The 23360-nt window shown below is 33.1% G+C and overlaps 1 protein-coding gene across 1 annotated transcript; it reads left to right on the top strand.

Moving 5' to 3' along the window:
• The first annotated feature begins 6827 nt into the window (after positions 1-6827).
• LOC107764118 (F-box/FBD/LRR-repeat protein At1g13570-like) lies at positions 6828-8786 on the top strand. Its single transcript, XM_016582648.2, has 3 exons — positions 6828-7779; positions 7875-8039; positions 8317-8786. The coding sequence occupies exons 1-3, from the start codon at positions 6952-6954 to the stop codon at positions 8617-8619; spliced, it is 1296 nt and encodes a 431-aa protein (XP_016438134.2). The 5' UTR covers positions 6828-6951; the 3' UTR covers positions 8620-8786.
• The last annotated feature ends 14574 nt before the right edge of the window (positions 8787-23360 follow it).

Genomic DNA, 23360 nt, shown 5'->3' with positions numbered 1-23360 from the left:
TCAACAAATTCTTGAAATTCATAACAATTAGGGCATGTGGGAAGACGTACCTCACTAGTTCCTTCATCTGCCATAAGGCCAAGTTCTCTTGTGCTGTCTTCCTCATCATCTCCATCTGCCATTAGTCCAAGCTCCCCTGAATCTTCATTTTTATTTATATCCATGAAACATATATTATCAACTTTCTCATGATCAGACTCTTCTTCATCACTCCATGCTCCGAAGGATTACTTCTTTTGCATGTTTCTGCTGAGTTTCTTCTTTAGTTCGGGACAATCAGCTTGAATATGACCAAACTTTCCACATTGGCATCACCTTCCATCATTTTTATTAGTTTTATTGTTTATCCTTCCTTTCCTGAAGTTAGGCTTCCCTATTCTGCTATTTCTATTTTTCCTCATCATGCTTGTTACAACTTGAGAGAGCATGGCAATGTTTTCATCTTGTTCTCCTCCTTCTTCTTCTTCTTCTTCATTTTATGGTTCAGCCACAGTTGCCTTAAAGGTAACCGTTTTTTTCTTTTCTTGAATTTATCTATCCAAGTGAGTTTTCTCAAAAGCAATTAGATCACCTCTGAGTTCATCATAGGAAATTTTGTCAAGATCCTGACATTCCAAAGCGATGACTTTTGGCTGCCAAATGGTAGGTAAACTCCTGAGAATTTTTCTAACTTGTTCACCACTTTTGATAGGTCTGCCAAAGGACTTCAGATCTCCAAGAATTTTGCTGAACCCGGAGAACATCTCTTCCACTGATTCTCCATCCTTCATTTGAAATAGCTCGTAGTCTCGAACCAAAAGATTGATTCTTGTTTCTTTTACTTTGTTGGTTCCTTCGTACGTGACTTCCAGTTTGTCCCACATTTCTTTGGCTGTTTCACAACTTGATATCTTTTCATACTCTTCTCCATTGATAGCATTGTACAGTAGATTTTTTGCTTTGGCATTTATAGTTATGACAGCAGCTTGTTCATCAGTGTAGTCATCTAAGTCAAGAGGATCAGTTGATACGATGACTTGACCATTTGCATCCTTCTTTGGTGGGATTGGAAGATTTCCCTTTTTGATCACACGCCAAACTTTAATGTCATGTGACATCGTATATGTTTCCATACGCACTTTCCAATGAGAAAAGTGTTGTCCGTTGAAATAAGGAGGTCGAACCTGAGAGGTTCCTTCTTGAAATAGTGCACCAACAACAGTGTTAGATCCCATGGTCTTTTTCTCACCAGCTGTTAAGCAGAGATTGTGAGCCTTGCTCTGATACTAATTGAAGGTACAATAGGGGGGTGAATTGTGGTCTATTAAAAAATTAGTCGACTAACGATGATTTTAGTTGACTAGATTAAGAGCAGAATGTAAGATAACAGTAAATGTAGAGAGAATAACACACAGTGATTTTATACTAGTTCGGTACCAGTATGGTACTTACATCCAGTTTTTCTTGGGTCACAAGGGTTTCTTTTATATCTTGAAAGTATTACAATACAAATGGTTTTGATTCGTTCGCCACCAAAGAAGTATAGCAACAATGAATTTTGAATAATGACACAACTCTCTTTTGTATTCTAATTCTTCCTATCTTTTGAGACACTGATAAACTGAGGATTACAGTATTTAGGCTAAGAAGTAGAGAGATTTAGAAAATAATGTGTGTAGTTGCGCAAATCTTCCATTTGATTTTAGCAGACTTCTTATAGGAGAGAAGAGAGCCGTTGAGCCTTGACCAAAAATAGAGGCACGAGATCTTCAAAGGGATTTGACCCAAGGGGTGCCTCTTCGAATCCTACTCTTGGGAGGGACCGGATTCGATATTGACCTTCCTTGTCACAGGCTTACATTGAGGAAACATTCAAGCCTACTATTGAGCTTAATTAAGGATACTGAATATTTGCTGGCAATAGCTCCTTGATTTGTAATCTGATTTCCTTTGATTGAGGCCGAATGAATGTGCTAAAATTTGATTCCTTCTTCTTGTCCATTAATTCAGCAATCACATCTTTGAACAACTTCTCATTAGTATTCTTTCCTTTTGATGATTTCGATTCCTGCAAACCAAGGTAAGTGAACATTGTCATCATTGAAACTTTGAAATATAACTTAACAGTAAAATCTCCATTTTTTTTTTACAGAACACTTGTTCTTATAACATCGCGTATAGGCATTTTCCTCATAATGCAATTAATTATATCCCTTGGCAAGTTTCTGATTATATCTACATCATCAACTGATTCATGGCTTCTGCCTAATCTTTCTCCTTTGATACCATTTGGAAGCATATCTCCTAAGAATGAAAAAGCAAGTAGCCAATGTAATCAGTTCAATTTTTGCTCGTTGAGAAAGAAAGTGAAATGCAATATATTCTATAACAAAGGATGACATTAGTCTTTTACATGCATTCACAATGAAAGGCACTTAATTTTATGTTTCAAGGCAGGTAAATCATCATCATCAATAACAACAACCCTATATAATCCTATAAATAGGGTCTAGAGGTAGTATGTAGGCAGACCTTACCCCTACCCTGGGATAGAATCGTAGAGAAGTTATTTCTGATAGACCCTCGGCTCATTAAGATGAAAAGAAATAATAAAACAATAACAACGACAAAGGTCATAAAGATAGATGGAATTAAGACAGATAAATCAACAGAAAAAGGGGAAAAAGAAGAAAGAGGCTATTGATGATTTCAAGCATGATTAGAATAATTGTGACATCTCTTCTAAACTTTAATTAGGTTTTACATCAAGAAATGCAAAGGTAGTTACTAGACATGTATCTGATGGATTATTATATGCTGCTGAAGCAATCCCAACATCAAAATCACATGTAATCTAGACAACTAGCATATACAGAGTTTTCCGGGTTATCTCTTAAAGCGTAAACACGGCTTTTCAGTCATGTACGCCTTCAGAACCACAGCGTCTCAATGGAATCTCCATCACCAGCACGATTACGATCTTCGAACGTTCTACGGTCTTCTACTGTGTTACCCAAATAATATTCGAAAATAGTAATTTTGTGCGGGCGAAATTTCTAGGAAAAAGGCTGAAATTTTCGGTCACCTTGTTCTACCTCTTCTATGTGGAAAACCTTATGTATTTATAACGCAAGTTTTAAGGGTTAAAACCTTTTTTCAAAACCTGTTGGGTTTTCTTTTCCACCAGAAAAATAATTCCTTTATTTCCTATTCTTTAGGCACATCAGAGACCACAGAATTTAATTAACAAAGCTTCCAATTATGGAATTAATTTTCAATTTTCGAAATTAATATTCACCATAATTAATTATGAATTATTCCCACTAAAAATTTATAATTTCAGTCCTTATTCAATTTCGAAATTCATCTATTAAATCTTATTTAACTCCCCATGTTAAGATTCAAATACTAATCAATTAAATTAGATTACTGACGATTTAATTTATTGATTATTTCCTTTAGACTTTCGCTTAGCTTATTTCATGTGCCGGATACAAAATTCATCGGTCGGGTTTACACATGAAAACTTATAAGCTTTCATAAAGGTGTATCATCAATCTCTAAACCGAGATATGAATTCCATCAATTAACTATTATTTCGCCAATGTACATTATTATTATCCAATTTACCAGGTATATTGACCTACGAAAGGATCTCGCCTTTTAATAAATCAAAACAATAATAATATACACATCTAATAATAAATATATCAAGATTTAGAGTATAAGTACATTTAATGGCTAGAGAATTTATTTTATTAAGTCAGTATAAAATACTTATCTCTACTTGGTCCGTTCAATACATACAAATTAATGTACTAGCACAAGAAATTGGAATTAAACCATTTCTATAATCAAGATAAATTGTATTCAATCTTATGCTACAATCATTCCTGATGGTTTGTCCAATTCCATCGTTAGATTGTGAACTCAAACTTTATACTTATAATAACAAATGATTTAATCTTTCGTGTATAAACTAAACTCTATACACTAAATCATCTACTATATAAGCAAAGGACACACACTAATATATTATCTATTTAAAACTTTATTAAATTGAATAAATAATTATTTCATAATAAATACTATATCCAAACCAAACTCATGGTTAATAGTATGTATATGTGTGTGTATATATATATATATATATATATATATATATATATATATATATATATATATATATATATATATCCCAAACAATCTTTCACTTAGACTTTTAACCATGACAATTGTTAGAATATACTATATCTAAATGCATGATTAATAGTATATACCCCAACAATATCATCATCTAACAATCAAAATATAATAACTATGAAGTAGTATAAAAACATCGTTTATTTCTGTAATAGTATTTCTCATGCTTTATCCAGCAGAAAATTTTATATTGAAGAAAAGGGCTTAACATAATTAAAAGAAAGAAGTATAGGTTGTGTGTAACAAACACAATGCTTTTCTTAAGCAATGAAACAAAACAGTACAGCACTACCAACCAATTCACTATAACTAAGGCTCAGGGAATTTTGAGGCTCAAAACTAAAGATGGTTAGTGTTGAGGTTTATTTAATTAAAGGGAATTGTTTCTTCATTTATGGTTTATCTGCTTGTAGGTTTCGGATGCCAAATACTTTAAAGTTTAATTGTTTTTAAAAAAAATTAAGAGGTCACTCTGAAAGGGATTAGAATAGCGGTTCAATTCAGTAAACTGAAATAATGTAGCATATACTTTTATGTTTTAGCAAAAAGGAAAAATTATTTTATGTCAATTTGATGAACTACTCCATATAAATGTATTGAATCAGGAGTTATTAAATTCACTTAAAAAAAGATTAGGGGGTGAGAGATCGTTCATAAAGTAAAAATGTGTAAATAACTTTTTGCGACTTATGTAACAAGTGTAAGTGCAACTTATATATACGATTTGGGACCTTGTTCTTAGCTTATGCTCGAAATTAATTATATTCTCTAGTCAAAAAGTGTGTGTATTTTATATATATATAATTTATTTTGTCGGCTATTATTTGTAAGAGCAGCTAAAATTAGAAGGAAATTTTTTTATCAAACTATGTCTTATTTACATTAATGAAACATGTAAAAAGAATTATTACAAAACCAAAATAAGAAAGGTGAACGTAATATTATAAACTATAGGGAAGATTAATGTAATAGAGCAAAACATTATGAGAGGTTATAGTCTCTCTTTTTTTTTTACTTTTTGTTGCACTATTACTGTTTGGAGAGTAAAGAAACCTTTATTTGACCATAATTTTTCAAGATATTTTAAAGATAAATTAAAGTATGGACTATTATAACTAGTAGTGCTTTTTATGTATTTACTAAATATGTAAATATTATTTATTTTTTAAAAAAACTTGCAGATTTTATGTCAAAATTCATACTGAAAATTAGGTAGTTTGACACTCATAGCATATGATTATTTTAAAGAGGTGGGGTATTTGCCCAAGCTTTTAAGCAAAAAAAAAAAATAAGTACCTTCAAGTAGTAGCAGAAGCTATTTTTTAAAAGCTGAAAAAATAGCATCAACCTAGAAGTACTTTTGAAACCTTGATAAAATAGAAATTGCTACTCTAATAAAATGTCTCTCAAAATTGATTAGTCCGCAAACTCTTATTTTTCAAAAATATTTTCTCGAAAACATAAAATATATTTCAAATAAGTAGATTTTAAAAGTTTAACCAAAAACTATCATATTCTATATTTTGTTTTTTGTTTTGAACATTTTTTTCTCAACACGACTATGTTATTTATCCCAAATTGTATGGGAGAAGAACATTGGTCAAAGCCCAAACTCTTTGTAGGATGAACTACATATAAATATTTTAACCGGCTTCAACTTCATAATCTCGGCAACGCCGCTCCCCTACTTTCTTCATCATTCTCTAAAGGTATAAGTATTTATTATTTATTCCACGTATTTTTCTTTCTTTGATTCTGTTCTGCACTTAATACCTTTCATATGGTACCCCATATAATTCACAATTAGATACTTTTACGAGAATATTCTTGATTTTTTTTTTTGCTTTGAAGTTTGATGAGAATATCTGACATTAAACTTTACTTTATAACTTTCTTGCGACTCTGCTTGTGTGTATACATCAATTTCACTTCGATAATAAGTTTGATAAGCCTAATAGAAGCAAACTGTAATAGGATTCTCGTTTCTTTTCTTTTGCTTTTTCCTTTAGTATAGCGAATCTGTTTAGTCCTCTTGCACGCATTCGACATGTACCGAGCTTAGTCCCATGCGCGTCACCACTTGCACGACGCACTATCATTCCATCGCCAAAAGTCAGCACAACCGAACTCAGTACTTTTGGCGCGAAACATAAATTTATGCTTAAAAATTCATTAATATTGCAATATATATCAATATGAACCTATAACTTTAAAAATACAATGGGTTCAATGATAAAAACTTTACATATTGAACTCATAAAACTTAAATCCTAGATCCGCCTCTGCCACGAGCGAAGCTTTAGAGGAAAGGCATCCTTGCTATAAACACGAGCGAAGCTTTAGACAAAAGGCATCCTTGCTATAAACACGAGCGAAGCTTTAGACAAAAGGCATCCTTGCTCATAAGCGGATCCAGAATTTGAGGCTTATGAGTTCCTACCGTAATTTCAAATTAATATGCAATAATAACTGGGTTCACAGTTAGATATTTACAAATATTTAGTGAATTTCTTAATATAAATACAGGGTCTACGCAAGAGTTAATGGGTTCCCGGAAATCCGTATTCAATGCTCTAGGTCCGCCCCTATCCTTGCTATAAAGAATGCAACTCTGTGATAATTAGAACACACCCTTTTCTGCTCTACTTACCGTTGTGGCATGTTAATTTGGTAATGTGAGCAAAATTTCTGTCCAGATAGGTTGGAGATCTTCCTAATCTTTGTATTCTTGTTTATTTTCTACAGGTTTTTGTTAGCGAATATTGTTACATGATGCCTCCTAAGGACACAAAACAATATTGTTATCGAACTTCACCTCCGGATATATTTAGCAACCTTCCTGAGAATGTAATTGACGAAATTCTTATATGTTTGCCTTTTAAAGATGCTGTGAGGACAAGCGTCTTGTCAAAGAAATGGAAGTATAACTGGTGCAGACTTCCAGAGTTGACGCTTGATAGAACTATTTGGACAAGTAAAAAGGATTTTTCACTATTTAGTACTAGTGAAATTACCTATATTATCTACCATATTTTGATACTTCATGACGGACCAATTACAAAGTATATCCTCGATGTTCCTCGTACAAGAAGTTGTCCTAAGATTGATGGCTTGATATATTTCCTCTCTATGAATGGCATTCAACATCTCGTTCTTAAACTTCCATTATGTGGCCTTAACAAATTGCCTTCTTCACTTTTCACATGTTTTCAATTGAGGCATCTGACTCTGGAAAACTGTTTGATACATCCTCCACCAGCATTCGATGGATTTGATAGGTTAATTAGCTTAGAACTACATGATGTCACAATATCGTCGAAATTTCTTGAAAGTTTAATCTATCATTGCCCGTTGCTCGAGCGATTGGTGCTACGAATCCCACAACATTTGAACGTTGTTGAAATTAAAGCTCCCAAGTTGAGATCCTTTAAGTTCACAGGCAGTATACAGTTTATTACTTTAAAAGATGTCCCTCTTCTTGCAAAACTTTCACTTGTAGATACAGGATTTGTCAGGGCTGATAACTTTGATATTGCCATGTTTTTTGAGTCTTTTATTTCTCTTGAGCTTCTCCACTTGGATAACGATAGTATCAAGGTAAATATGCTTCATCATTTCATTTTGTATGTATATTTACTTATGGAACATCTTTGGGCTTTAAGTCATCCTGAATTCTGGCTTTTTCTTCCTAGTTCTTTGCTCGAGCAGGTGAAGTTGTACCAAAAAGGCTTCCCTTTGATCTTAATTGTGTCAAACGTCTTTACCTATCTGAGATTTCTCTGAATGGATTCAAGGTCATCTCATTTGCTCTTTGCTTGATTAGAAGCTTCCCATGTTTGCAATATCTGGAAATTCAGGTTTTTGACTTCCCTTTCTTTCTTATTTTCATACTACATTTTATGAAGGGCAGCCTTAGCCTTGGCTTGCTGCAATGTGACCAGGAGGTCACGGATTCAAGCCGTGAAAACAGCCTCTTGCAGAAATGCAGGGTAAGGCTGCGTACAATAGACCCTTATGGTCCGGCCCTTCCCCAAACCCCGCGTATAGCGAGAGCTTAGTGCACCGAGCTGCCTTTTATACTACTTTTTATCCTCATTAAGTTTAGAGAGATGGGTTTATGGTAATCTTTGTTAGGTGGATGAAGAAGACGATGATGATTATATTCGGCCAACTCTGATATGTCTTGAAGTGGAAGCTTTCTCAGATATGACATTGAATCACCTCAAGACAGTTAAGCTAAGAAAAATATCAGGAACAAGGCCTGAAATGCAACTGATCAAGCTTCTATTGGCTAAGTCTCCAGCGCTGGTCACAATGGTAATCGACCCTCACTATACATTGAATGGTAGAAAATATGTCAAAGTAGAGGCAGAGATATCAAAATTTCAGCGGGCGTCATCTAAAGCAGAAGTTTTATATGATGTATATTACTATTAGTAATATCTTGCTTGACTTCGCCAGTCTTTAATCAGATCATGATCTTTGGCTAAACGTTTTGTGAGTTAATGTTGAAAAATAGTAACGGATGTTTGATGCAGTAGTTAAGCTGTGTTTCTTTATTTTTTCATGCCAAAATGTATTGTTTCCAGTTGATTCATCTTTAATTTTCTGTATATATGAACCAGGAAAGGCACTGGTCCATGCTAATTATATGTCTTTAATTTCTTGTCATTCACTATTTTTTATCCTTTTATTTTTCTTTTTCTTGATAAAGCATTCAGTGTGGAAATTATTACGAAATAAAGCTAGCTCGTATATAAAATTTAAGGAGCTAACAAAGTCCAAAAAGAGATTCACATATTTATAGATTGTTTGGCCGAGCTTCTAAAATAAGCTTATTTTGAGAAATATTTTTTTCAAAAGTACTTTTGGTGAGAAAAAACTTGTGTTTGATTAATTATTTTGAAAATCACTTCTGAGCAGCAATTAGTATTTGGCAAAACTTTTTAAAAGATGCTTTTAAGGGTATTTTTCTCAAAAATATTTTTTTTTTAAAAATACTTCTTGGGAGAAGCTTTGTTGTTGTTGTTGTTGTTGTTGTTGTTGTTGTTGTAGTATTTCTGAGGAGAAGCTATATATTTTTTTCTGCTTCTCCAAAAATGGTTCTGTTTTTACTCAAAATCACTTTTCTTACTTCTAAAAACATGGTCAAACACTCCAACTTTGAAAAAAAAAATACTTTTAAAAAACAAAAAATAAACAAAAAGGAGTGTTTTTTGCCTTAAAAAGCTTGGCCAAACATGCTATTACACAATGGAAATTGCAACGGCTAAAAACGGGATCATAAGTCATCTAGCTTAATAAACCAACTAAATTTTCCAAAAATTTAGTATTATGATGAACCATGAAAATGCAGAAACATGATAATCAATGTCCATCATGCCATCGTTTACAAATTTAATTGGTTTCTTAAATTCAAATTCAAAATCAAAATCAAAACCAAATCAAAACAAAAAGTATACTCCATCCGTCTCATATTATGTGTAGTTTTCTCTTTTACACGCCCCTTAAGAAATATGAATTGGGAAAAGGATTAGACTATTCTACTCTTATTTATGTTTTAAATATAATCTCTCTTGAATATTTATTCTATATATGTGTTATCTCTATCTTCAAGAACAATTATTACTAAAGGTAAAAAAGTAAAATTTTATCTTGAACTTCTAAAATCAATATATATATATATATATATATATATATATATATATATATATATATATATATATATATATATATATATATATATATATATATATTAAAGGAATAAAGTTGTCATATATAATTGACATTGTGGTTAAGCCAAGTGGCAATGCCTGCAATAAAGCCACTTGGCATTCTTAAAGTGAGTTTAAGGGAGAGATTTTCAAATAAGAAAATAGAACTTATATGAAATCCCATTTAATGAAAATCTTAATTTTTTTTTAATTTAGTTTTGACTCTTATATGGCAATCTTCAATTCAATTTTGTTATGGATCTTTAATTGTTTCATATCCAGTTTAGTAGTTTCTTTTGTCCCGACAAAAGTGAAAAAAAGGAAAAGTATGAATTTATTAAGATAATTAAAAGTTATATCAATTTCCTATAAAGATGCAGATGTCATATAGAATACTATAATTATGACAACAAAAACAAGAGAAGATAAAATCGTCAAACATTCATAAATATAAAAAGCTATAGTAATTACTTTAAAGAAAAGGAAGACGAAATAAATAAAGCTACATCAACTGTTAAAAAAAAGAAAAGAGTAAATTGCTCTTCCACACAGTAAATAGCGAAAATTTAAAATAAAATAAAAACTCAATATTCTATATTGAAAATAAAGGAGAAAATAAATTTACTCTTGAAATAACGGCATATGCGTTAAGCTATATGTTCATGATTTTACGTATTTTTTTTGTTATGTGTAATAATAATAATAATAATAATAATAATAATAATAATAATAATAATAATAATAATAATAATAATAATAATAATAATAATAATAGTTTATATTCTTCTATCTATTTATTTTGTTAAACAAAATCAAACAAAAACTTATCCAAGCTTTTGAATTGAAAAAACAAAACTTCAAAGACGAAAAAATACCTTAAGATTTTGGTAAATTATAAAGTATGATCATATGCACTTCTATTTTATTTTGTTTATTATTAAATTAAATACAAGATGAAATAATTATATCAAATTTTACAGTAAGGGAAATAATATAGAAAGAGGGGGTGGAGATAGTGTGAGAACATTTATACTTTGAGTAATGTAAAAAATAAAATAAAGATAATATATAAATAATACTCAAAAATATTATTGATAAGTTTAAACATTAATTTGAGCTATAGAATAAAAGAACACAAGAATAAAAGTAGATGAAATTTTTATTACAAGAAAAAGAAAACCCAAAGTCATTGTTATAATGAGAGTAGCGAAAGATATCAATAATTCTAAATTATGGGTAACTTAATAACATGGACAAAAAAAAAAGGAGAAAACAAATATGTAAATACAAATTTCAGTGTTGAGATATATAAAAGGATAAGACTTATTTGATCTTTAAGATGAGAATTGTCTTTTGAAATAATTCATATGGCCGTGCTATATAGATAAGATCACATAAATAAAAATATTATAATAGATAAAACAAAAACAAAAAATATAGACAATTGACGTAATTCTAAGAAACAAATAAAAATATAAAAAATAATATCAATTTTTATGTAATAATTTTAATAAAACATTAAAAGTCAACTTTCTTACTAAATACAAAAAGGAAGGATAATTTAATTTAATTTCTTATTGAAAGTGATACTAAAATAATAATTATTACAGTTATTAGTATATTTATGACATATAATAAATGAACTTTTCTGTTTAAACTTTGAACTAATTCAACACCACACATTTAGAAAAATAATATAACAATATTCATATTATAGATAAAAGCTAAATAAAAAGGTTAAAATATTATAGAAAAAAACTAATATATAAAGAGAAAAATAGAGATAATATGATTTTATCCATATTTTAAATTTATTTGACAAAAATAAGTAAATAAATAATACTCAAAAATATTATTGATAAATTTGAACAACAAGAGAATTATGAGAAATAGTCATATAAGATAAAGTCAAGTTAAATTTTATGAGTAATACAAAACTATATCTATTTTATTCTACTAATGTAGTAAGTTACTAAAAATTTCATGTCATAATTTGATAATACTAAGTAACGGATAATACAATTAGAATAAGCAAGGAACAAAAAAAATATAAATTTTAGAGAAAATATAGTAATATAAGACTTATAAGTAGAATTATGATGAGAAAATTTGTACATATACTCATAATTGAAATTATAATAAACAAAGAGTGATAAGGGAAGAATATTAAAGAAGAAAGAATTCCAAGTGTTAACGTAAATGTATATATTAATTAATATTTTCATATAGGAAGTCTCAGCTATTAAATAGAATAATATAACTCATAATTCCTTATTAAAAAATAATTTAAAAAATAAATTAATATTAGGATATTTATACATAAGATAAGAATATTATATATATAATACAAAATAACAATTATTAAAAATATTCTTATATGTTTTTAAAAAAATTAAAGGCTTATCTTTTTATATTTTTGATGAATTCCAAATTATAATTTAAACAAAAAAATATATTACATAATTTTCATTACAAGTAGACTGCAAAACGAGAAAACTAAGCAAATATCACAGTAGAAAAGAATGTATAAAAAGAGAGGGATAAAGATAATATTAGAATATTTATAATTTAAATTAATTAATAAAAATAAGAGGTAAGTAAATAATACTCAAAAGATATATTGGTAAATTTAGACAATTAAAGAATTTTAAACAACAAAAATAATAAAAATATTTTCAGAGTAAGAAAAAATATATCTATGTTATATTATTTTAAAAAAAATAGGTACAAAATATTATGCCAATTGAGAAGTTAATAAAAAGTTACATTAGTAAATATTTAGTACTAAGTATTTGATAATTTAATAAAATAAAATAAAAAGCAAATAATTTGTTTAATTATCATATGATGTGTATCCTTCAATTATATAAATTTTATTATATTTCTGTATATTGTATTAAAAAATAAAATAATAACTAAAATTTATTAAAATAATATGATATATCATATCATAATTTCATAAGATTCTTTAACTTTGTCAGCATTAACATTTATCTTTTGTTTTGTTGACTTTTGCCTTTATCCATTTTTTAAAATAAAATGATGAAAAAGGTTTCCCATACGTTAAATTCAACCGTCAACTTTTTTTCCTTCCGAAACGTCACTTCTTTTAAAACTCTTACTTACCACCGTTCCTTCTCTTCCTCTTCTTCCTTACAAACTTTACACAGATGAACGTTACATAGATGTCCTCAAAACCAAATTCTGAATCAAGAGAGAGACCGATCCGATATTTCAGCGGAACAGGTTTCAGCAACGCTCGACGGTGAAAAGAACGAGGAAGATAGGCAAATAGAATTGGGGTAAAGTTTTTGTTCTTCAGTAGGAAAGAAAGAGGCTGACAGTTAGAGTTTTTCTCTCTTTTATATCTATATAATAGTCCCCAAATCTATTATATAGACAAATCCATATCATGAATTTCACCATTACCTATGGGAATTTAGGCACAAAGATGGAGGCATGTTGTTCACTCGAGAAGCCAAATAGATGAGATGTCTCTCTAACGTATTTATCAGTACTTATTGGAATAATGAATAAATATTTTGTTGGTAACGACATCGATTTACTGATCTGCTAATTAAGCCCGTTGATCTTTCTGTAAATAGTCACACATTGCTGAAAAATAATGCCTCTATATAGGACTTATTCATTGATTGAAAGCTGTTTATTTTTGTTCTTGCTCTGCCCAGGTGTTCTCAAGTCAGGTTTATAATCCCATGTATATCTCTTATCAGCTCCTTTTATTTCGCTGTTGTATTTTTATCATATTTATGCTTGTGTGTTGCTGATTATTGATCTTTTTAATGGATGATTCAGTTTTGGTACTTTATCATATCTGTTATTCCCGCCAATATTGCTGTATTTGTAAATAATAATTCTGCAAAATATAAGTTAGCGTAATGAAACAATAATTAATTCGAGCCCACTGAATTCACAGTGTTTCCTTAAGGAGTTTAATCCCCTCCTAGTATCCAAGGTAATAGATTATTTCCTCCCAGGATTGAACGAATCACACACTGGTGTAGCGGTACTTCAACCCCCAGTGTTTCAGCGAACACAAAGTTCGGTAGCAAATCACACTTACAATTGCTTTGTTTGAAGTTAAAACAATGCAGAACGAAGGAGTAGAAACTCAGAAAATCGTATGGAAATGCTGAGAGGAAGCAGTGCAATGTATAGCCAAATATGTTGAGCGATTTTCAGTTTGTTTCTTGTGCGTTGTGTGTTGAGTGTCTTTCTTCAACATCTGCTGCACATATATATAGCAGCCAGTGTTGAAGAAGACCAAACGTCCACCCTCCATGGTGGAGCAAGCATTAGCTTGTTTGTGGAGCAAGCACATTCATGTTTGTGGAGCAAGCACATTCATGGTGGGAAGAGCATTAGGCGGCTGCCAAATGGTCAATACACGGATTGAAAAATATCCGTTATAAATGCGGATAATCTTACGTTAATATTTACTATTAACAAATAAATTTGGTCCAAAAAATTAATCAATCAATCGATCATTTGACCGAAGCCGAAGCCGAAGCCGAAGCCGAAGCCGAAGCCGAAGCCGAGCCGAGCGAGCGACGACGACGACGGCGCGAGGCTTGTTTTCTTCTTAACTCTTTAAGAGCTACAAGAAGAGCAATTATATATATACCCACTAAAAATCTCTTCCTCTTCCAATATGGGACAATGTCTCATTGTCAAGAGAGGGAAACTTAAAATTTTACTCAAAAATTTTATTTTCCCTCCATTTCCCATTCACCCTCATTTTAAGACTATTTCATCTTAAAAAAAATCAAAAACTCAACAATCCCCCACATGAATGGGGAATGGCTATATCACGAAAGTATGCATGAAAAAACTGTGTGATTTACAAGCAAGGATTAATCGCATCTGGATAAGTAGGTTTCCCTTTGAACTTTCCGTAGTAATTATGTCGGATATACTCGGTCAATCGGTAGATTTGATATCTTTGAACCGTCGATCTTTGGTGTATACCTAGACAACCATAAGTCACACAATCAACCCTTAACCGTCTTTGGTTCTCATTGTTGTGTTCGTTTCAGCCATGAACACCGCCTGGTTTCATAAGTGCGTAGAGAACTGGCCTTACAAAGTTCTCCTTGAAGCGGCTAACACTTTACACTTACATAGGTGATTCCTAAACGTGTCATCCTGTAGATATATTATTTTATATACCCCGTATCAAATTTAAAAATCATTAAAAAGCCTTAATGCTTTATCCTTGGTACTGAACATTGTCTCATCACGAGAACGGACTAAAATTTTATTTGACAATGTTGAACCGTCATTAATGACTTTGTTTGATCTCCTTGAACCTAGATCTTGGGATCTCCAGTCTTTTAGGTAGAGTTACTGCCACAATGACTTGTTCTCGGCAATAGCCCCATTCCCCTTGATGATTTCTCAACTACCTCTCTAGTTAGGCCTTTTGTAAGTGGATCCGACACATTATCACTTGACTTTACATAGTCAATCGTGATAATTCCTCTAGAGAGTAATTGCCTAACGGTTTTATGTCTTCGTCGTATATGACGAGATTTACTGTTATACATAACGCTCCCAGCCCTTCCAATTGCCGCTTGACTATCACAATGTATGCATATTGGTCCCAACGGTTTGGGCCAAAATGGAATGTCTTCCAAGAAATTCTGGAGCCATTCAGCTTCTTCACCGGCTTTATCTAAGGCTATGAATTCAGCCTCCATTGTAGAGCGGACAATACATGTTTGTTTGGATGACTTCCAAGATACCGCTCCTCCACCAATAGTGAATACATATCCACTTGTGGACTTAGAATCAGTTGAACCGGTGATCCAATTTGCATCACAGTATCCCTCAATCACCGCAGGGAAATTACTGTAGTGCAATTCAAAGTTCTGGGTATGTTCTAAATATCCCAAAACTCGTTTCATTGCCATCCAATGAGATTGGCCTGGATTGCTCGTATATCGACTCAGTTTACTTATAGCACAAGCTATATCTGGTCGTGTACAATTCATGATATACATTAAGCATCCCAACACACGAGCATAATCCAATTGTAATATGCTTTGGCCTTTATTCTTTGCTAATGCAAGATTCACGTCAATTGAAGTCTTTGCAACTTTAAAGCCCAAGTGCTTGAATTTTTCAAGTACTGTCTTAATATAATGAGATTGTGACAATGCCAGACCTTGAGGAGTCTTATGGATCTTAATTCCCAGAATTAAATCAGCAACTCCCAAGTCTTTCATATCAAACTTGCTATTGAGCATACGCTTAGTAGCATTTATGTTGGCAATGTCATTACTCATTATCAGCATATCATCCACATATAGGCAAACAATGACTATGTGATTTGGAACATTTTTAATGTACACACATTTATCACATTCATTTATCTTAAAACTATTTGACAACATTGTTTGGTCAAATTTCGCATGCCATTGTTTGGGTGCTTGTTTTAGTCCATAAAGAGACTTAACAAGTCTACATACCTTCTTTTCTTTACCTGGAACCACAAACCCTTCAGGTTGTTCCATGTAAATTTCTTCCTCCAACTCTCCATTTAAGAAGGCCGTCTTAACATCCATTTGATGAATTTCAAGACCATACACTGCAGCTAATGCTACTAACATCCGTATGGACGTAATTCTTGTAACTGGAGAGTATGTATCAAAGTAGTCTAGACCTTCTCGTTGTCTATACCCTTTGACTACGAGCCTTGCCTTGAATTTATCAATAGTGCCATCATCTTTGATTTTTCTCTTAAAAATCCATTTAGAACCCAAAGGTTTATTTCCAGGAGGAAGATCAAGCAATTCCCATGTATGGTTGTTCAATATGGATTCTATTTCACTATTGACTGCCTCTTTCCAAAACAATGATTCCGAAGAAGTCATAGCTTCTTTAAATGTCTGAGGCTCATTCTCCAATAAGAAAGTCACAAAATCTGGTCCAAATGAATTAGACGTTCTTTGACGTTTACTACGTCTTGGATTCTCCTGATTACATGTACTTTCTTTTGTTTCTTCCTGAGGTCATTTAGATCCTTCACCAAATGACTCACATTCTTTTTTATACGGATATATATTTTCAAAGAACTCAGCATTATCTGATTCTATAACCGTATTATTATGAATGTCGGGATTTTCTGATTTATGAACCAGAAATCGATATGCTTTACTATTTGTCGCATATCCTATGAAAACACAATCAACGGTTTTCGGTCCTATCTTTACCCTTTTGGGTTTAGGAACTTGCACTTTTGCCAAACACCCCCTCACTTTAAAATAATTCAAGTTGGGCTTCCTTCCTTTCCATTTTTCATAAGGAATGGATTGTGTTTTGCTATGGGGCACTCGATTTAATATTCGATTAGCCGTAAGAATGGCTTCCCCCACAAGTTCTGTGGCAAACCAGAACTTATCAACAACGCATTCATCATCTCCTTTAATGTGCGATTCTTTCTTTCCGCAATCCCATTAGATTGGGGCGTGTAAGGGGCTGTTGTTTGATGAATAATTCCATATTCTAAATATATTTCTTCAAAAGGAGATTCATATTCACCACCCCTATCACTTCTTATCATTTTTACTTTCTTGTTAAGTTGCATTTCAACTTCATTTTTGTATTGTCTGAATGCGTCTATTGCTTCATCTTTACTATTCAGTAAGTAAACATAGCAATATCGAGTACTATCGTCAATAAAAGTTATGAAATACTTCTTTCCACCGCGAGATGGTATTGACTTCATGTCACAAATATCTGTGTGAATTAAGTCTAAAGGATTTGAATTCCTTTCAACTGACTTATAAGGATGTTTAACATACTTAGATTCCACACATGTTTGACATTTTGATTTTTCGCATTCAAACTTGGGCAGTACTTCCAAGTTAATCATTTTCCGCAAAGTTTTATAATTGACATGACCCAAACGTACATGCCATAAATCATTTGACTCAAGTAAGTAAGAAGAAGCTGAAATATTATTATTATTTTCCACAACCATTATATTTAGATTGAAAAGGCCCTCGGTGAGGTAACCTTTTCCTACAAATATTTCATTCTTACTAATTACAACCTTGTTGGACACAAAAACGCACTTAAAACCGTGCTTAACAAGAAGTCCAGTAGAGACTAAATTCTTTCTCATTTCGGGAACACGAAGGACATTGTTCAAAGTCATGACCTTGCCAGAAGTCATTTTCAGAAATATCTTCCCATATCCTTCAACTTTTGCTGTTGAAGCATTTCCCATATAAACTGTCTCTCCGGGTTCAGCAAGAGCATAGGTAGCAAAAGCCTCTCTAACTGCACAAACATGGCGAGTGGCTCCTGAATCAAACCACCACAGTTTAGGATTTCCCACCAAGTTACATTCAGAAAGCATGGCACACAAGTTATCAACATCATCATGGTTTACTACCATGTTTGTTTGACCCCTTTTCTTGTCTTTCTTCGGAGCACGACACTCCGTAGATTTGTGTCCGATTTTCCCACAGTTGTAGCAGTTTCCACTGAACCGCTTCTTGCTTGGGTTGTATTTCGGACCAGAAGCCTTCTTCCTCTTTTTGTTAGTTTCAACAATATTTGCTCCCATTATTGTTGAATTTCCACGGCCTCTCCTTTCAGCAGCTTTATTGTCCTCTTCGATTCTCAACCGAACAATGAGATCTTCAAGGGACATTTCCTTTCGTTTGTGTTTCAAATAATTTTTGAAGTCCTTCCACAACGGAGGCAACTTCTCAATCATTGCTGCTACTTGGAATGCTTCGTTGATGACAAGACCTTCAGCAAGTAGATCATGAATAATCACTTGCAATTCCTGGACTTGGGTAATAACAGATTTGCTATCTACCATTTTATAGTCCAAAAATTTTGCGGCAACGAATTTCTTCATCCCGACATCTTCAATTTTATATTTCTTTTCAAGCGCATTCCACAATTCTTTTGACGTCTCCACGCTACTGTATACATTATACAGATTATCATCCAGTCCGCTAAGAATATAATTCTTGCATAAAAAATCAGAATGCTTCCACCCTTCAATCACGAGAAAGCGTTCATTCTCTGGAGTTTTGTCTGGCAGATCAGGAACATCTTCCTTGATGAACTTCTGTAGACATAACGTAGTTAAGTAGAAGAACATCTTCTGCTGCCAGCGCTTGAAATCAATCCCGAAAAACTTGCCGGGTTTTTCTGCCGGTGCCAACGCCGGTGTTCGGCTTGTCGATGCGTTGGCAGTCACCATCGGAAAAGCTTGGTTTTCGCTTTCAGTTGTCATTTTTCTGTAAAAGAATGACACAAACAAACGTTTAATAAACGTTTTCAAACTGGAGTAAAAATCACGTAGATTTTAATCTTCCAACAAAACGCCACGAAGGCTTTACTCTCCAAAACGGGAGTACACAAAACCACAAAGGTTTTAGTTTGCAGAATAATAAGAATAACACAAATACAGAAATAAATATTAAATTTCTTAAGATTGTTATTCCCCCCAATATTGCTGTATTTGTAAATAATAATTCTGCAAAATATAAGTTAGCGTAATGAAACAATAATTAATTCGAGCCCACTGAATTCACAGTGTTTCCTTAAGGAATTTAATCCCTCCTAGTACCCAAGGTAATAGATTATTTTCTCCCAGGATAGAACAAATCACACACTGGTGTAGCGGTACTTCAACCCCCAGTGTTTCAGCGAACACAAAGTTCGGTAGCAAATCACACTTACAATTGCTTTGTTTGAAGTTAAAACAATGCAGAACGAAGGAGTAGAAACTCAGAAAATCGTATGGAAATGCTGAGAGGAAGCAGTGCAATGTATAGCCAAATATGTTGAGCGATTTTCAGTTTGTTTCTTGTGCGTTGTGTGTTGAGTGTCTTTCTTCAACATCTACTGCACATATATATAGCAGCCAGTGTTGAAGAAGACCAAACGTCCACCCTCCATGGTGGAGCAAGCATTAGCTTGTTTGTGGAGCAAGCACATTCATGTTTGTGGAGCAAGCACATTCATGGTGGGAAGAGCATTAGGCGGCTGCCAAATGGTCAATACACGGATTGAAAAATATCCGTTACAAATGCGGATAATCTTACGTTAATATTTACTATTAACAAATAAATTTGGTCTAAAAAATTAATCAATCAATCGATCATTTGACCAAATCCAAATCCGAATCCGAATCCGAATCCGAAGCCGAAGCCGAAGCCGAAGCCGAGCCGAGCGAGCGACGACGATGACGGCGCGAGGCTTATTTTCTTCTTAACTCTTTAAGAGCTACAAGAAGAGCAATTATATATATACCCACTAAAAATCTCTTCCTCTTCCAATATGGGACAATGTCTCATTGTCAAGATAGGAAAACTTAAAATTTTACTCAAAAATTTCATTTTTCCTCCATTTCCCATTCACCCTCATTTTAAGACTATTTCATCTTTAAAAAAAAATAAAAAACTCAACAATCCCCCACATGAATGGGGAATGGCTATATCACGAAAGTATGCATGAAAAAACTGTGTGATTTGCAAGCAAGGATTAATCGCATCTGGATAAGTAGGTTTCCCTTTGAACTTTCCGTAGTAATTATGTCGGATATACTCGGTCAATCGGTAGATTTGATATCTTTGAACCGTCGATCTTTGGTGTATACCTAGACAACCATAAGTCACACAATCAACCCTTAACCGTCTTTGGTTCTCATTGTTGTGTTCGTTTCAGCCATGAACACCGCCTGGTTTCATAAGTGCGTAGAGAACTGGCCTTACAAAGTTCTCCTTGAAGCGGCTAACACTTTACACTTACATAGGTGATTCCTAAACGTGTCATCCTGTAGATATATTATTTGATATACCCCGTATCAAATTTAGAAATCATTAAAAAGCCTTAATGCTTTATCCTTGGTACTGAATATTGTCTCATCACGAGAACGGACTAAAATTTTATTTGACAATGTTGAACCGTCATTAATGACTTTGTTTGATCTCCTTGAACCTAGATCTTGGGATCTCCAGTCTTCTAGGTAGAGTTACCGCCACAATGACTTGTTCTCGGCCATAGCCCCATTCCCCTTGATGATTTCTCAACTACCTCTCTAGTTAGGCCTTTTGTAAGTGGATCCGACACATTATCACTTGACTTTACATAGTCAATCGTGATAATTCCTCTAGAGAGTAATTGCCTAATGGTTTTATGTCTTCGTCGTATATGACGAGATTTACTGTTATACATAACGCTCCCAGCCCTTCCAATTGCCGCTTGACTATCACAATGTATGCATATTGGTCCCAACGGTTTGGGCCAAAATGGAATGTCTTCCAAGAAATTCCGGAGCCATTCAGCTTCTTCACCGGCTTTATCTAAGGCTATGAATTCAGCCTCCATTGTAGAGCGGGCAATACATGTTTGTTTGGATGACTTCCAAGATACCGCTCCTCCACCAATAGTGAATACATATCCACTTGTGGACTTAGAATCAGTTGAACTGGTGATCCAATTTGCATCACAGTATCCCTCAATCACCGCAGGGAAATTACTGTAGTGCAATTCAAAGTTCTGTTTATGTTCTAAATATCCCAAAACTCGTTTCATTGCCATCCAATGAGATTGGCCTGGATTGCTCGTATATCGACTCAGTTTACTTATAGCACAAGCTATATCTGGTCGTGTACAATTCATGATATACATTAAGCATCCCAACACACGAGCATAATCCAATTGTGATATGCTTTGGCCTTTATTCTTTGCTAATGCAAGATTCACGTCAATTGGAGTCTTTGCAACTTTAAAGCCCAAGTGCTTGAATTTTTCAAGTACTGTCTTAATATAATGAGATTGTGACAATGCCAGACCTTGAGGAGTCTTATGGATCTTAATTCCCAAAATTAAATCAGCAACTCCCAAGTCTTTCATATCAAACTTGCTATTGAGCATACGCTTAGTAGCATTTATGTTGACAATGTCATTACTCATTATCAGCATATCATCCACATATAGGCAAACAATGACTATGTAATTTGGAACATTTTTAATGTACACACATTTATCACATTCATTTATCTTAAAACCATTTGACAACATTGTTTGGTCAAATTTCGCATGCCATTGTTTGGGTGCTTGTTTTAGTCCGTAAAGAGACTTTACAAGTCTACATACCTTCTTTTCTTTACCTGGAACCACAAACCCTTCAGGTTGTTCCATGTAAATTTCTTCCTCCAACCCTCCATTTAAGAAGGCCGTCTTAACATCCATTTGATGAATTTCAAGACCATACACTGCAGCTAATGCTACTAACATCCGTATGGACGTAATTCTTGTAACTGGAGAGTATGTATCAAAGTAGTCTAGACCTTCTCGTTGTCTATACCCTTTGACTACGAGCCTTGCCTTGAATTTATCAATAGTGCCATCATCTTTGATTTTTCTCTTAAAAATCCATTTAGAACCCAAAGGTTTATTTCCAGGAGGAAGATCAAGCAATTCCCATGTATGGTTGTTCAATATGGATTCTATTTCACTATTGACTGCCTCTTTCCAAAACAATGATTCCGAAGAAGTCATAGCTTCTTTAAATGTTTGAGGCTCATTCTCCAATAAGAAAGTCACAAAATCTGGTCCAAATGAATTAGACGTTCTTTGACGTTTACTACGTCTTGGATTCTCCTGATTACATGTACTTTCTTTTGTTTCTTCCTGAGGTCATTTAGATCCTTCACCAAATGACTCACATTCCTTTTTATACGTATATATATTTTCAAAGAACTCAGCATTATCTGATTCTATAACCGTATTATTATGAATGTCGGGATTTTCTGATTTATGAACCAGAAATCGATATGCTTTACTATTTGTCGCATATCCTATGAAAACACAATCAACGGTTTTCGGTCCTATCTTTACCCTTTTAGGTTTAGGAACTTGCACTTTTGCCAAACACCCCCACACTTTAAAATAATTCAAGTTGGGCTTCCTTCCTTTCCATTTTTCATATGGAATGGATTGTGTTTTGCTATGGGGCACTCGATTTAATATTCGATTAGCCGTAAGAATGGCTTTCCCCCACAAGTTCTGTGGCAAACCAGAACTTATCAACAACGCATTCATCATCTCCTTTAATGTGCGATTCTTTCTTTCCGCAATCCCATTAGATTGGGGCGTGTAAGGGGCTGTTGTTTGATGAATAATTCCATATTCTAAATATATTTCTTCAAAAGGAGATTCATATTCACCACCCCTATCACTTCTTATCATTTTTACTTTCTTATTAAGTTGCGTTTCAACTTCATTTTTGTATTGTCTGAATGCGTCTATTGCTTCATCTTTACTATTCAGTAAGTAAACATAGCAATATCGAGTACTATCATCAATAAAAGTTATGAAATACTTCTTTCCACCGCGAGATGGTATTGACTCCATGTCACAAATATCTGTGTGAATTAAGTCTAAAGGATTTGAATTCCTTTCAACTGA

The sequence above is a fragment of the Nicotiana tabacum genome, chromosome 24, assembly GCF_000715075.1.
Source record: "Nicotiana tabacum cultivar K326 chromosome 24, ASM71507v2, whole genome shotgun sequence".
NCBI classification, from domain to species: domain Eukaryota; kingdom Viridiplantae; phylum Streptophyta; class Magnoliopsida; order Solanales; family Solanaceae; genus Nicotiana; species Nicotiana tabacum.
The sequence above is the reverse complement of the archived record's forward strand: the minus strand, read 5'-3'. Positions and strand labels throughout refer to the sequence as shown.

Bases quoted from the DNA above. Each gene is read 5' to 3' on its own strand.
- LOC107764118 (XM_016582648.2), top strand. From the start codon at position 6,952: ATGATGCCTCCTAAGGACACAAAACAATATTGTTATCGAACTTCACCT. The intron at 7,780-7,874 runs GTAAATATGCTT...TTTTCTTCCTAG, and splicing joins TGGATAACGATAGTATCAAG to TTCTTTGCTCGAGCAGGTGA. The intron at 8,040-8,316 runs GTTTTTGACTTC...AATCTTTGTTAG, and splicing joins TGCAATATCTGGAAATTCAG to GTGGATGAAGAAGACGATGA.